The sequence below is a fragment of the Vombatus ursinus genome, unplaced genomic scaffold (assembly GCF_900497805.2).
Source record: "Vombatus ursinus unplaced genomic scaffold, bare-nosed wombat genome assembly UNPS02014818.1, whole genome shotgun sequence".
Taxonomy (NCBI): Eukaryota; Metazoa; Chordata; class Mammalia; order Diprotodontia; family Vombatidae; genus Vombatus; species Vombatus ursinus.
Window position 1 is genome coordinate 9,614,422 of NW_020954596.1, and position 16,717 is coordinate 9,631,138.

The window sequence follows — 16,717 nt, forward strand, 5'->3', positions numbered from 1 at the left end:
GCCTATGGTCACACAGCCAGTGTGTGCCTGAGACTGGATTTGACTCTTAAGTCTTCCTGATTCCAAGGCCAGCTATGCACCGGGCCATGCTGCCTTTCCATTGTAAGAGGCCTTTATGGGTATTTGACGCCATGTATCTTTATTCCATAGTCATTGCTTAAAACTTCCTCTCCTTTTCCTTACACTCACGTAGATTTAATGATTTAGAGGCCTCTGCTGATTCTCATTTTGTCAGCACACTATCCAGTGGCAGGCAGTTAAAAAAAAAACCTTTCATTGAAACTGTTTTTTACATTCTGTTACACTCAGCCATAAAATAGAATATAATTTTTAAAAATTATTTTAATATCATGTCAGTAAAAATGTTATTAAAAGCATATTAAAAGCATTTCTCATCTTAGAAGTGACACTTTTAAAAGTCCAGTGGAGTCACTCTTCATAACTTAATAGTTTGTTTTACTCCTACATCCATTAGACACACAGCAAGACCAGACTTACAGAGATGACAGTGATGCTGCAACCTTCAAGCAAACCCTTCCAGACCTCTCCCCTGATGAGCCTTCAGAAGCACTTAGCTTCCCACCACTTGAGAAAGAGGAGGAGGAAAGTCGACCTGATGAAGTTCACATCCAAAGCCAGACTGAATTACCTGCTACAGAAAATCCAGAAACCCCATCTCCCCCTGCTGAAGAGGCCACCACACCGACTGCCGAGGAGGGAATGGCCGCAGATCCCGGGAGTGATGAGTCCCCGGGGAAGTCCCCCTCCAAAAAGAAAAAGAAGTTCCGTACTCCCTCCTTTCTGAAGAAAAGTAAAAAGAAAAGTGACTCCTAACAGCCCCGCGCGCGGCAGAAACACTGTCAGGTTTTAAGATCCCCGATACTTCATTAACCACTAGGACGTGTGTGATTGTACTGAGTGTTTTGTCTTATGTTGTGACGGAATGCAGAAATGAAACCAGCTCGCCACCCTAGGCAAAGCTCCCAGGGCATAGCTTTTAACAGCAAATCAACTAACTTGCAGAAAGGTGCTAACCCTAAGTTCTTAGCAGCTAACTTCAGATCTGTTCCCAACTGGTACACAACTTTAAAGTCTTTATGTAGAAGACTTGGAGCCACTGTGTTAAAAGGAAAAGCTCTCCCCCAAGAATTTTTAGCAATGTAGGCCATAGTCACAAACTATGCTAACCCTCAGAAGTTGTGCTCTCTAATACTGTGCTCCTAAGTCACAGCAGGTGTATTTAAAAATCTTTGCTATTGTGTTTTCAGAAAGAATATACTCCTGAACAGAATGAGATTTTGTGCTTCTGCAAGCTAGCTGTGGTTATAGATCGTGCTCTACACAAGGCTTTGGCAACCTCCCTCCCATCTTGCATCCCCTCCTACAGAAGTTTCAAGTAAAGTAAGCTTGCATTGTTCACTGCTAGGCTTCTGCTTAACCCTGTGTTGTCTCACATGACTGAGCTGAAGGTGTTTGCTGCTGCGTGGTATATTTGGAGAACCTCGACTTGGCGAATTAGAAACAGTAATTGATCCCACAAACCTAGCTTAAGCAGCCCTCTAAAGGGATAGGCAAAAAGGTTAGTCTTTGAAGTAGATGTTCTGGAAACCACAGCTACCTGTTCATGTTAGAGAGATGGGCAACTCACACCTCCATCAATCTGTCCATCACCAAGCATTTATTAATATCTGTTACATACCAAGCACTGTTACTAAGTGCTGTAGATACAAAACCAAAATTGAAACAGTCTCTACTCTCGAATAGCTTACATTCTGTTGGAGAAGACATACCTAGAGATTACACTTAAGAGTTGGTTGGACGTACTATACAGAAGGCATTTGAAGAGTTGGCGGATGTAAACCTGTGTCCATCCTACATGGCTCACTGATGTGATTATGTCTTCTGCTTCAGCCCCAAACATGAATTTAGTAATGCCTGGCATCTTATCCATCAGGGTGCCTAAAATATTATGGGGGGGAAGCATTGGGGGAAGGAGGAGAGTATTTGCTAGAATTTCCTGTGAATTTGCAGTTCAAACCTCCTTTACAATTCTGAACATTCCTTTTTTAATAGACCAACTTTTTTCAGTTTTATTATGTCAGAAATACTCTTTTTCTTATAAAAGACTGTAGAGAGTGCAAGGTTAACTATTTGAGTTAGTTTTTGTGAAATTTCAGGGTATTTTCAGATTTGTTCCTGTCTTCACATAGCAAATTACAACTTTGAAAATTTCTGGGTTATGAAAACAGTTAAACTAATTATAATGATCATAATTTGACATCTTGCTTCCAGAGCTCACTTTTGAATGTTCTGCTCAAGAGCTCAAAAAACAGTTTTTCCCTATGTAGTTACCTACATAAGATGATCCACATAACTCATTCCCCTTGTAGAATGACATAATGATATTGCTTGATAACTAGAAATAAAGCGTCTTGTCCCAAGCCTGCTTCACAGTTTCAAAAATGGAAATTATCAAATGCTTTACCATTGATGCAGTATAAAAATCCCCAAACCATAGAACTGATTCAGTCATGCAACATAGCCACCTCATCAATGTAAAGCAGTATTTGGTCTCAGATACAACGATGGCCGGTTCAGAGAGGGACAAGAGAGCTGATGTTAGCATTGTGGAATTGCAAAGAAAAGGAGGGTTAGCAGTGGAAGGAATACCAGGTAGATATTGGATAGCTGTTGTTTGAAATGGGTAGATGTAGGGTGGGGCTAGAAGTCACAGCAAATCACTGCATAAGAGAGACACCTACACAGTAACGTTTAGAACAGACTGCATGGCACTAATGGCTTTGAGCTTGTATCCTAACCTTGTATGTCCTATGTACACTAGAAAGCTGACTTACTTTTGCTGAATTGTGTTTTATTGCCAATCGTAATTACAGTTCACCATCGCTATGTGTTTTAATTAATGATGGATCCTTCCATTTCTCTCTTTCCACATATGCAATGACTTAATTTCCAATTTTGTAGTTTGTTCTTTTAATTCTTTGTATTACAGTATGAGATGTAGTTGCATATGTGGCTATAATCTTCAGAAGATGGGTCCTGTGTTTTTCTTTCTTCATTGTAACATTGTTTTACTCATTAATAAATTCTTCTTTAAACAGTCTCAGTGTCTGAAATCTGGGGAACAGTTTGGATGTTACTCCATCAATTTCATTCCATCAAAAATAGTATTTTATTTTGAAAAGTTTAAATTTTATATGCTTTGCTTCACCATATTATTGAATTTGTGGTTTCATTTTTTTCATATTACCTTGACTGATGCAGATTGCAGTCATCCTGTGTGATTCTTGTCTTTGTTGTTCCACAAATCCTTACAGAGAATCCATATCAAGAGACTTTCCTCTGCTTTATTTATTCTGAAAGAGAAAACAAACCTCATCCTTTTAAAGCACTAACTGCAGTTGGTGGTAGCTGTAGACTAAAGGGAGCCACTGTGCTTGGTGTGGTATTTTCCCTCTAGCTCTTCACCATCCCTGAAAAAAGAGAATTTTTAATTGATGCTTCTTAGAAGGCAGTCTTCTACAATCACATCAGTCATTTTTCCTGTAATAATTTGAGACCAGCCTGGTATGTCTTACGTTCATCCCAATGGATAGGAAGAGGTTTGTTTTCTTAATATAGTAAAACAGCTATTATTAATATTATTATTATTATTATTATTATTATTGGAGTTTTCATTTCTTTGCTATGAGTCCTTTTCCATTAATGCAGATCACAGTTCTTCAACTTAGTAAAGTTCTTTAATTGCTGCTTACCTTGCAGCAAGTGAGTCCCTGTGACTTTGGCAAGGTTGGTGCACAAATCATCACCAGGCCTGCACCTGCAAGAGACTGTGCTTCACTGACAAACTTCAGGAGCCTAGGGTTCACCTCCACCACTACCACCACCACAGTAAAGACATCAGAGTAGAGTTTTAATGGAGGAGTATAATGATGTGACTTCTCTATTTTGTATAAATAGCACTCTCAGGTTTACTTTACATCATCTCATTTAACCCACACAACAACTCTGTGTTCATTTCACAAATGAGAAAATCGAGTTTTAGGTTACAAGATTTGTCAGAGGTCACACAAATTGTATCATCCAGATAATGGCAAAGCTGGAGTTCAAACACAGGTTTTCTGTCATAAAAACTGGTAGCACATAGTAACAGCTTATTATAAGTAATTTCACCAACACTTCACCCATAATGATTAATCAAAGCCCTTTCCTTATATTAACCCTGTGAGGAGAGAAGTGAGACATGAATTACTTCCATTTGCAGATGAGGAAATGGAAGCTCAGAGATCCCATCCCCACCAATGCAGTGAGTCAGGATAGGCTCCGCAGTCCACTGTCTGCCTGCCTGTTACATGTCTTTAGAGCATTTAGCCCATTTTCATTTTCTTCCCTTGCTCGTCCTCTTACACATAGAAAAGTCTCAAGCAGGGATTCTTCACCTTATGTCATGGATGACCCTTTGGCAGGCTAGCAAAGCCTGTGGACTCCATCTCTGAATAATATTTTTTAGATAATTAAAGGAAATGCTAAATTTCAGCAAATGGTGAAAATAATGATGTAATTTTTTCCCCATCCAAGTCCACAGACCTCCTGAATTCTATAGGGGCAGCAAGGTGGCGTATTGGATAAAGTGCTGGCCCTAGAGTCAAGGTAAGATGGGTTCAAATCCGGCCTCAGACACTTCCTGTATGACCCTGGACAAATAACTCTGCCTCTGTCTCAGTTTCCAGATCTATAAAATAGGGCTTATAACAGCACCTAACTCCCAGGGTTGTTGTGTGGATCAAATGAGATCATATTTGTAAAGCACTTAGCACAGTCTCTGGCACATAGTAAACACTTCACTTCACCTCTTGGAAGCACTAGGGTTTCTTTCAAGGCATTACTCAGATAATATCTCCTACATGAGTTCTTCCCTGATCTCCCAACTGCAAGTACCTCTTCCAGAACTTAGATGTGCCCATGTAATCTCCCCTTAAGAGTATGTAAGCTCTTTGAGAGAAGGGACTGTTTCATTTCTGTGCTTCTATCCACAGCATCTGGCACATAGCAGGCACTCAGTAACTGCTTAATTGATCAATGTCCTAAGAGGCTGCATTGTTGGTACTGAACTCTTAGACTGTAAATGGATATGAAAGGTGTGCTAACTCACTTTGGCTCACAATCAGCAAGCACCCAGCTAAATTAAGCATTCATTTCTGTATTGCTAAAGGATCCCAGAGATATTCAGTCCTGTGTCCTGATATAACAGTTGTCCTGCCACAAGTGTTCATAGGGCTTTAGGATCCCATCTACTAGAGCTTAATCCAGTGATACTATTTCTCTTTCTCTTTTCTTTTTAATATCCTCTAAATCACTTGGAGCTACTCTCACCTCTGGCCCTGTACCCCCACCTTCCTCCCTTCTGTATCCCAGGGAAAGTAATCATATGGTCACAGGCTTTAAATCTGAAAGGACTTTTAAAAAATCATCTAGTCCAGAGGTTCTCTAAGTGGGCGATGCTGCTCCCTGGTGGGGTGCTGGAATGATCCAGGAAGGTGGTAGTAGCCTCTGGTGCATTTGGGAGGGGGTATTGAATGAAAGTAAGGGGTCTGTGGAAGCATAAGGAAAGAGAAGAAAATTTTGAAAAACTGTTCATACATGTTTCATCTGTTGTGTAACAGAGTTAAAGTTATAGTGATCACATTGTTTTCCAATTAAACACACAAAATGCAAGTTGTAACCAATTAGTGGTCAAGTCTGCCGACGGGTCTTAACAAGCAAGTGTTGGCAGGCAAGTGTGTTGCGCATTATCAGGAAGTCCAGCATGCATCAGCAGGAATGTATGCGTGTAATAACTTATTTACAATATGATACTATATGGTTATATGATGCAATATTGCATCATCAAAATTTCAGTGCAAGAAAAAACTCCACAAATTTACAATGAATTATGAAATTAAGATTCATCTCTTTTTTTTTTCTTGCTTTTTTTTTTTTTTTTTTTTTTTGCTTTTTGCTAGGCAGTTGGGGTTAAATGACTTGCCCAGGGTCATACAGCTAGTAAGTGTCATGTGTTGTGTGTCTGAGGCCACATTTGGACTCGGGTCCTCCTGACTCCAAGGCCGGAGCTCTATCCACTGCGCCACCTAGCTGCCCCGACACGTCATTCTTTTAAAAAATATTTTATATTTTTTGAAACAATTCAAATTTCACAAAAAAAGTTACAAAGGTTTAAAGATTTCCAGGGGGGTGCTGAGTGATTTATTTTTTCAGAAGGGAGTGGTCGGCCAAATAAGTCTGGGAACCTGTGATCTGGCCTGATCTCTTTTAGGCAACGAGGGGACTGAGGCCCAGAGATATTAAGTGACTTGCCTGAAGCCACACGGGTAAACTCTTCTTTCAAAGCGATGCTCTTCCCACACCATAAACCTTACATGAACACTTTCCTCATTTTTTTTTCTCAGTGGGACTTAACAAGGCCTTATTCTTTGTTATTTCTACACTAACCCAGTATCTTGCTGAAATAACAGGATCAAAATTCTAGAGCCAGAAGGCACCTCAGAGACCATCTCATCTAATCCCCTCAATTTTACAAGAATTAAAGGAATTAAAAGCTAGGGAGGTTAAGTCACTTGCCCAAGACCATTTAGGTCAGGGAGTAAGTCCGTGAGGCAGCATTTGAATCCAGGTTCTCTGACTCCAGAGTCACACTGATGAGCAAAGATTGGGTCACTCAGCATTGCCAGTGGAATAATAGAATCTCAGAACTAGCAACTTTCTAGGAGAGAAGAGGAAACTAAGTCCCAGAGAGGGGAAGGAACCAGCCCAAGTCTCGCCATTAATTGCAGCAGCTTAGAAGGGGATATGATCCCATTGGAAGGTCAGTGAACTTGAAGACACCAGGATTCTCAACTCCGAGATATTGAGAACAAGAAACTTAATGTTTCTGAGCCTCAGATATCAGCCATAAGATGAGAAGGTGGGACTAATTAAGGTTCTTTTCAGCTCTAGGTGTTAAAAGATGAGTTTATTCCTGACTACATAGAATTTAATAGTCAAGATCTCTAATTTTTTAAAACTAAAATGCCACCCTGCTGCTTAGTACACTGAGGCTAATGGGAGCCAAGAGCTGGTGTGAACAGGGTGTGGTATTGAGTAAACTGCACTCCCACAATCCAGGGCATTTTCTACGTGGTTCATAAAGGAATAGGATAAATGTAAAAATGCAGAAATAATTTCCAGTTCTACCAGTGTCCATTCCCATCTTAGTTACCTTTAGTTGAAATAAACATTTCATATTTAAAAGAAATCAATTTGCAAAATAACTTTAATCTGTCATACATAGTTTGTCAAAACTCCACTGTGACTCTCAGTAACTAGATCCAGGATGCTCATGTTATAAAAAATACTATGTTTACATCCCATGGCAATTGTACAGCCACTACCTTTCCCAATATTAGTACCCTGTGCTGCTGCTATTGGTCAGCTCAACTTTTTTTATAGGGAAAGGCAAAATCAACTCATCCCCATTTTTGGTAGCGACCATTAGAAGCCAAGTCTATGTGGCTTCCAAAACAGGTGTACCGTGAAGGCCACAAAAAAAGCTGATTGCTAGCCTATTCTGGAGGCCGGTAAACCACCTTCAGACCCTTCCCAGTAGGCTGCAGTCATCTGTTGTTTATGTCACCATCACTGCAAATGGACCAGCATGGAGAAAGGTAAAGGCACCATAACCTTGAGAATCACAAGAAGCCTTGAGAATATACAATTCTCAGACTCAGAGACTGAGTAGCAAAATGCATAGTATTATAAATGACTTAATGGTTTTTAGCAACCCCACTGCTTCTAAATCCCCAATATTACAGACTATGGTCAGTTTTTGTCACTAATGTTCAATTTCATCAAAATCAAGCCTACATCATCCATATGCCACATTACTGAAGAAGACAACCGTTTGGCGATGAGGAAAATTGCAACAGCTGAGATCAGTTTATTCCATGGCAGATTTCTGACTCATTGATGCCAGTACTCCAAATTTCTCTTTAAATGCTTCCTTCAGGTACAGCGAGATATTGGTTCTGATGACTGAAGTTTTGACAAATGTCCAAGCATCACTGGCAACTTAGGAGAGAACCAGTCATTCGGCTTTGGTTTGCTGCTTCAGACTCCCAAGGAGGATGATGGGGAGAAGAAACATTACTGAGCATATAGTGAAGCACATTTGGACCCCAGCCAGCCAGTACACTGCAAAGAGGGGAAAAAAAAAACAAAACATTTTACCACTTGAGGATACTGAAATCAAGGATTTTCCCATTAAAGTATTTTTCAATCTGCCTAGCTCAAGGCTTTTCCTGTCCTACACATCACTTGATTTCACTGTTTCACTATTTCACTGTTCTGGTTGGGTGTTGCATTTACCAGTTTACCTCAGCGAAACTTCCATTGATAAGACTGACTTAACCAAGGCGTACATTTAAATGGAAGCTCACTACAGACCATTCTGATGAAACATCATAATAAATATGCTCATAGTAAAGGAAAAAAGGCAACAAAAACATTATAGGTACAAGAATTGGTAAAAGCAAAGAAAAATGAAGTAAGGAATGTATGGAACTTGTTCAAAGAATAGCAAAAAAGTTAAAGCTGGCTAGAATATATAGTAAATTAAAAGGAAAAAAAGCCAGGAAGGTAAATTGGAATCATATTATGGGGGCCTAAAAAACCTCACTGAGGAGTCTAGACTCAAAGGTGATGGGAAGTCATCATAGATTCTTAAGTAAGAAGTCAAGATAAGAATTCAACTTTAAGAAGATTAATCTGGAAGCATATTCAGGATGAATGAAGTGGAAAGAACACCAGGGAGCTTGATTTTGAATATGTTAGAATATGTGCCTTCTTTCCTACTTTGTATCCCCCACAGTATCTAACACAGTACCTTGTACCTAAGTTACTTAATAATTTGTTGATCAACTGAGTTCAGAAAAGCCGGTTAATATATTTTTAAGTTTTGCTCATGCCAGATGATTGACCTCAGACCAGAGATTCACTAAATGAGAACTAAACGTTTTGGTTGAATCTTAAGGTGGCCAAGGCTACTTTTTTGCCTTAAGAGCTTAATCAGAAAATTAAATTTTCATAAGGTCATCATCATTAACTCTTGCTAAGCACCATATTCTTTTCCTCTGAAAAAGGAAGAAAGGATTCCAGACAGGTGGAGACAAGGTGGCAGAGAAAAGACAGGAAGTTGCCTGAGCTCTCCCCAATTTCCCTCAAAACAACTTTAAATCATGCCTCAAAGTGAATTCTGGAGCAACAGAACCCACAAAAGGATGGGGTAAAACAATTTTCCAGCCTGAGATAACTTAGAAGGACTGCAGGAAAGCTCTGTCTCACTTGAGTAAAAGGGCAGCACAGCCCAGTGCAGGCAGTGTCTGGACAAGCCAGTGGGAGGCCCCTATCCCCAGCAGAGATCAGTAACTGAGGCCCCATGGTCTTGGCTCAACAGGCCAGGCACAGCTGTGAGACCTCCAGCCCCAAGACAGCAGGCTAGTGAGCAGGCCTGGCAGGCCCAGAGGCCCTGGCACAGTCAGCTAGACTAGGCCAGGAAATCCCACTGTAGCAGGCAAGCTGCCAGCCCTAGAGGCCTTGGCACAAAAAGCCAGTGAGCAGTCCCCTGACCTCCAGCACAAGAAGCTTGGAACAGTGTCCCTTGTACCTTAGGAGCAGAGCTCAACATTAAAAGTCATGAAATAGGCTGGAAAATGAGCAAAAAACAAACAAAAAAGCTATGACCATAGAAAGCTACAGGCTACAGGCAAGATCAAAATGCAAACTCAGAAGAGTGTCAAAATGCCAACATTCAAAGCCTCAGAAAGAAATATGAATTTGTCTCAGACCCAAAAATCCTCCTAGAAGAGCTCAAAAAGGATTTTTTAAAATCATATAAAAGAGGTAGGAGAAAAATTGGGAAAAGAAATGAGTTATACAAGAGAATCATAAAAAACAGCTTGAAAAAGGAAGTACGGAAGCAAAAAAAATGGGAAAATAAAACAACTCCTTAAAAAAAGCAGAATTGGGCAAATGGAAAAGGAGGTACAAAGACTAACTGAAGAAAATAATTCCTTAAAAATTAGAATTGGACAAATGGAAGCTAATGACTCTGTGAGACATCAAGAATCAATCAAACAAAATCAAAAGAATGAAAAAATAGAAGACGAAAATGTAAAATACCGCATTAGAAAAACAACTGACCTGGAAAATAGATCCAGGAAAGATGATTTAAGAATTATTGGACTACCTTAAAGCTATGATCAAAAGAAAAGCCTGGACAGCAGCTTTCAAGAAATTATCAAGGGAAACTTCTCCAATATCCTAAAACCTGAGAGTAAAATAGTAATGGAAAGAATCTACCAATCACATCCTGAAAGAGATCTCAAAATAAAACTCCCAAGAATCTTACAGCCAAATTCCAGAACTCTCAGGTCAAGGAGAAAATACTGTAGACAGCCAGAAAGAAACAATTCAGGTATTGAGGAGTTACAGTCAGGATTACACAAGATTTAACAGCTGCTACATTAAAGTATTAGAGAGCTTGGAATATGATATTCTGGAAGGCAAAGGAGCTTGGAGTACAACCAAGAATCAGCTACCCAGCACAACTGAGGATAACCTTTCAGGGGAAGAAAATGGACATTCACTGAAATAGGGGACTTTCAAACATTCCTGATGAAAAGATCAGAACTAAGCAAAAAAAATTCAGCCTTCAGATACAAGACTCAAGCATAAAAAGGTAAATGGGAAAGAAAAAACATAAGTTATTCAATAAGGTTAAACTATTTACATCCCTACATGGGAAGATGAGACTTGTAACTTTTGAGAACACTATACTAAGACTGTTACAAGGGATATAGACAGAGGGTGTGGGTATAAGTTTACTTTGATGGGATGATACAAAAATAAATGAAGGAGTAAGAAAGAGGATTGCACTGGGAAAAGAGGGAAGGGAGAGGGAGAGTGGGGTAAATTATATATATCACATGAAGAGGCACAAAAGACTTATTACAGTGTAGAGGAAGAAAGGGGGGGCAGTAAGCATTGCTTGAACCTTACTCTCATCAGCTTTCACTCAAAGAAGGAATAACATACACACTTATTTGGGTATAAAAATCTATCTTACCTATAAGGAAGTAGGGGGACAAGAAAAAGGGGAAAGGGTGACAGAAGGGAAGCTAGATTCAAGGAGGTGGTGGTCAGAAGCAAAACACTGGTGAGGAAGGACAGGGTGAAAGGAGAGAGGGAGAAAAATACAAACAGGACAAATAGAATGAAGGAAAATGTACAGTAATCATAACTGTGAATGTAAATGGAATGAACTCACCTATAAAACAGAAGCAAATAGCAGACTGGATTAAGAACCAGAATCCTACAATATGTTTACAAGAATTATATTTGAAGCAGAGTGACACACAGAGTAAAGGTAAAGGGCTGGTGCAAAATATGTTACACTTCAGCTGAAGTAAAAAAAAAAAAAAAGCAGGGGTAGTAATCATGATCTCAGAAAAAGCAAAAGCATAAATAGATCTAATTAAAAGAGACAAGGAAGGAAACTACATCTTGTTAAAAGGTACCATAGACAATGAAAGTAATAGCAATACTAAATATATATGTACCAAATGATATAGCATCCAAATTTCTACAAAAGTTAAATGAGTTACAAGAGGAAATAAACAGTAAAACTGTACTAGTGGGATCTTCAGCTTTCCCCTCTCAAAACCAGCTAAATCTAACCACAAAATAAACAAGAAAGAAATTAAAGAGGTGAATAAAATTTTAGAAAAGTTAAATAAGATATCTCTCTGGAGAAAACTGAATGGGGATAGAAAGGAATATACCTTTTTCTCAGCGGTACACAGCACCTACACAAAAATTGACCATGTATTAGGACATAAAAACCTCACAATCAAATGCAGAAAGGCAGAAATATTAAATGTATCCTTTTCAAATCATGATTCAATAAAGGGTCATGGAAAGATAGATTAAAAATTAATTGGAAACTAAATAATCATTCTAAAGAATGAGTGGGTAAACAAACAAATCATAGAAACAATTTCATCAAAGATACTGACAACAATGAGACAATATACCAAAATTTATGGCATGCAGCCAAAGCAATAATTAGGGGAAAATTTATATCTCTAAAACATATCAATAACATAGAGAAAGAACAGATAATGAATTGTGCATGCAACTAGAACAGCTAGAAAAAGAACAAACTAAAAATCCCCAATTAAACACTAAATTGGAAATCCTAAAAATCAAAGGTGAGATTAATAAAATTGAAAGTGAGAAAACCATTGAACTAGTAAATAAAACTAAGAGCTGGTTTTATGGGGGGCAGGGAAACCAATAAAACTACACCAGTGGTTGATTTGACTTTTAAAAATAAAGAAGAAAGGATAATGTGTTGGCCTTTAAAGGGGAGGAAATGAGTTTAGCCACTGAGGAGGTGTGGGTCAGGTCCTGACTACATAAAACACTCCAGCCTCAGGATTAGAATAAAGAATCATTAAAACAAACAAGCAAATAGACAAAAACTAAAAGAGGTCATGAGAAATAATCTAAATCCACCCCTCCAATCCCAACAGTGCAAAGCACTGGGCTGGGGATATAAAAACCAAACCAAACCAAAAGAACAGTTCCTGTAATCAAGGAACTTCCATTCTACTTGAGGCTGTAATGTGCACAGTAACCCCAGAAGGGGAAGATAGAACCAGACTGTGAAGGGCTTTCAATACCACACTGAGGAGTTTGGAGGCAACAGGGAGGTTCTCCAGTAGTGAAGTGACATGGTCAGCTTTGTAATTTAGGAAGATTTTTGATGGCTATCTGGATAATGGCTTAAAGAAGGAAGTGACTAGAAGCACACAGTCCAGTCAAGAGTCTGTCACCATAGTCTAGGCAAAGTGATAAAGGCCTGAACTAGGGTGGTGGTCATGTGAGTGGAGAGAAGCAGGTAGATGTGATATGTTGTACAGTAATAATTGACAAAACTTGGCCACTAATTAAATGAGAGGAAGGAGTTGTGGTGAAAGAGAGAGAAAAGTCAAGGATGATGCCAAGGTGGCAAACTTGGGGATGAAGGCCCTTCAACAGAAATAAGGAAGTCTGGAAGAGAAGCTGTTTTAGGGGAAAGATACTGAGGTCTATCTGAGACATAAGGAGCCTTAGATGCCTATGAGCCATCTAATTAGAGATGTTCAATAAGCAGTGATAATGTGGAATTGGAGCTCAAAACATAAGTTAGAGCTGGATTTCTAGATCCAGAAGTCATCTTCACAGAGATAATCAAACCCATGGGTGCTAAATAAAAAATGTGGAGAGTATAAGGAAAATTTTTTCAAACATGATATAAACATGACACCAACACTTTTCTTTGCAAAGGGATTGTTGGTTTCCTTGGAGAGACTAGTTTCAACTGTGTTGCTAAGGTCAGGAGCCAGAAGGCAAGAAGTGGGAGAAGAGGAAATAGCAATACTATAGACAACTTTTTTCTAGGGGTTTTGTCACCCCACCACTCAACAGACTTCAGCAGCTGTCTGTCACCTCCAGAATCAAATAGAGATTCTTCTGTTTAGCATTTAAAGCTCTTCATAACCTGGGCCCTTCCTACCTTTTCAGTCTGCTCACACTTTACTCCCTTCCATGTGTCTACTATTAGCTACACTAACCTGCTTACTGCTCCTCTCATGAGAGACTCCACCTCCCATCTTCATGCCTAGTTTCTCTGGCTTTCTTTAAGACTCAGCTCAAGTCCTGTCTTTGGTAGAAGTCTTCCCAATCCCTCTAGCTGCTAGTGCTTTCTCCTCCAAGATTTTCTTCTATATTCTGTACGTATCTTGTATATACCTAGTTATTTTCATTTTTTTCTCCCCAATTGGACTATGAGCTCCTTGAGGACGAGATGGTTTTTGCCTTTCTATATATCTCCAGCACACAGCACAGGGCCCAAAACATATTGTACGCTTAATAAATGCTTATTGACTAACTTATGGAGAGGGAGTAGAGATATAGTATAATAACATGAGAGGTTGGTAGGGGCTTTTTTTAAGGATAGGAGAGACCTGGGCATATTTGTGGGCACCAGGGAGTGAGTCAATAGCTAGGAAAAGATTGAAGATGAGGGGTATAATCAAAAGGACAAGGACCCAGAGGAGAAGAGAAGGGATTGGTATCAAAGACACAGATAAAAGGTTGACCTTGGCAAAAAAGGATACTTCTACATTAGAGACTAGAACAAAGGAGAGAACTGGGATAGGGGCTGATGATAAAAGATTTTGAGGTGCAAGATGGGGAGAAGCATCAGTTCACAACTGTCTTCTTGGTAAAGTAGGTGGCAAGGTCCTCTGCTGAGGGGTGGGGGAGAGAGGAAACAGCACATAGATGGCTGGAAAAGAGAAGAGGAGGTGAGAAACAACTGCTGTGGGGAGTGTAATGGAGAAGAATAAAAGGATTGCTGTGCAGTAACGAGTGCCCAGTTGAGATAAAATAACGAACCTGTGCATCTGGCATGATTGTAAGACTTCCTCCAACTGCCTCCATATAGGAGCAGAAGAAGATGGATGGTGTGAAGGTGACCCAGGATTAAGGTTTGGTTAAAATATGAGGAGTAAAAGAACAAGGAATCTGAGACAGAGGATATATCAGAAGTGAACTGGTTAACTACAGGGTCAAAAATGTGAAGGGAGGAAAAGTGAGTCCAGAACATGGGGATGGACTAGTACAGCAGGAAGGGATGGAGAGACTGGGAGTCACGGTGACAGTGAAAACAAAAATAAGCTCAATATAAGTGAGGTTCAGGAGAACCAGTGAGAGGACAGGAGACTGTGACCAGAGGAATTTTCCAGATATTTCAACCCAAAGAATCAAAGCAACTTGCCAAATTTACACAGTGAATTAGTTGCAAAGCTGGGAATAGAAACCCAATTTCCTAACTCCCAGGTCATATATGTAAGGAAAGATGATCTAATACCATGTATTAATGGTGAAGGGTCATAGGGAAACCACACCTAATGGAGTCAGTACACTTTAGAGATGAAATTTCTTAATAGGTTCTTTGGGTCTCTGCACAGATTTACCTGTTCGCTACCCGATTCTTCACCCCTGGGATTCATAACTAGTTATCATTAATTAAGCCCTAAAGCTTGGAACTTATAATAAGCACTAGAGGAAAGAGGAGCAACCCTAAATCCCCACCCCTTACCTAGCATTCTAATGCCTGGTGGCAAGAAAAACATCCCCAATGAAATCAAAAGGGAGCCAAGAAAAACCTTTTCTGAAAGACACAACTTCCACTCCTCTCCCCACTCTCCCCACTCACCCCACCTACCCTCTCCCGCCATTAAGGGTGAGTCTCACACTGCCTTGCAACTATCTGGACAAGCAACACAAGGACACAAAGTGATAAAATCCAATTATCTAATGAGATCTACACCTCTTGTTTCACCTTGATGTTATTCTCCAGAACTGTCCCTGGATGCATCATCCCTTGCCAAGAGCCCTTCATTTCCATATTTTAGGCTGTGGTCCAGAAATCCCAGATTGTTCTCAACACCCAGTGGCCAAGCTTCTAGTGATAACCTTCACACTCAGCTAAGCTCATTCTCGGACCCCAGATTCCCAACCCATCCATCACCAGATCTGTACTCCAAGCCTGACCAGCCTAGAAGGCCCTGTCTGAGCCTATGTTTCACTAGCAGAGCCTTCAGGAACCTAGAGTTACCTCCTTGTCACAAAGCAGAACTTCATTTGAAACCAACCGTATGAATTTTTGACAGCCCCAGAAAAGCCCAAACCATCAACTTGAGGAGTATTTTCAGTGACACCTTTTTACCAGAAGCAGCAAAATGGCAAAAGTGATTAATCTGAGATTATCACTGCTACAAATGAACAAAATGTCCCCAAACAGGGAGGCAAAAAAGGCTGAGAAAGAGCTAAGATAACTGAAAAATGCTTGTATATTAGTTAGCCTGTGTTTGAACATCCCTACTCCTAGCCACTCCCCCAAACCAAACTTACCTGTAGCTGAGACAATGGGTCCTACAGCCCTGGCCAGAGCCCCCAGGCTCCTCAGTGTCCCCATTATTGTGCCTTTCTGACCCGCTGAGCCTGTGTAAGGAGACAGTAATTTCAACACATATGCTACCGAAAAGTGCTACTATTGATATTTTGGTGTATATGGGACCTTTCTAAATCTGAGGCATATGCCTAGTGGTTGGATCTCTGGGTGTACACATTTTATTCACATATTAGTAAACTTGTTGTCATCTTAAACTTGCCTTTCAGGTATATGGGATGGCTTGTGCGAAAGTATAAATACTGGAGATGGAAAATACACCACAGACATTTGCCTTGTGTTATCTCCAGTTTTGCCCAATGGGGAGAGCGTAGCTGTTGACTTTGTCTACTGTGGGGACATCAAATGGATCAAAAGATCACTGCTAGTGATGTTTCAGATAATAAAGTGGCCCTTCTCCATGCAAGGTCAAGCCCTCTACCTGTGTCCTGACCCCCTCCCCTCCCATCTTCTCCAGCAGATTTCCCCTCAATCTTCAATCTCTTCATATAGACTGGCTCCTCCCCTACTGCTTTTGAACATGCCCACGCTTATTCTGTCCTTAGGAAACCACAACATGTGACTCTACCATCACCTCGTTTTCGT

General features: G+C 40.0%; 2 protein-coding genes across 5 annotated transcripts in view; one reads left to right on the forward strand and one right to left on the reverse strand.

The window, feature by feature from the left end:
• Window positions 1–3,121, forward strand: part of ADD1 (adducin 1) — a 127,471-nt gene extending 124,350 nt beyond the window's left edge. For 2 of the 3 annotated variants that reach the window (XM_027836090.1, XM_027836091.1), the window contains exon 15: window positions 476–3,121. In XM_027836090.1, the coding sequence (XP_027691891.1) occupies window positions 476–834 (359 nt within the window). In that variant the 3' untranslated portion in view covers window positions 835–3,121. The remainder of the gene's footprint in view (window positions 1–475) is intronic. The other variant, XM_027836092.1, reaches the window with a different exon arrangement.
• A 4,188-nt stretch (window positions 3,122–7,309) lies between these two features.
• Window positions 7,310–16,717, reverse strand: part of MFSD10 (major facilitator superfamily domain containing 10) — a 36,636-nt gene continuing 27,228 nt past the window's right edge. Inside the window, exons 12-14 of one of the 2 annotated variants that reach the window (XM_027836451.1) lie at window positions 16,075–16,164; window positions 11,892–11,915; window positions 8,174–8,244 (exon numbers count right to left, since the gene is read on the reverse strand). In XM_027836451.1, the coding sequence (XP_027692252.1) occupies window positions 11,899–11,915; window positions 16,075–16,164 (107 nt within the window). In that variant the 3' untranslated portion in view covers window positions 8,174–8,244; window positions 11,892–11,898. Of the gene's footprint in view, window positions 8,245–11,891; window positions 11,916–16,074; window positions 16,165–16,717 lie in introns of both variants that reach the window. The other variant, XM_027836450.1, reaches the window with a different exon arrangement.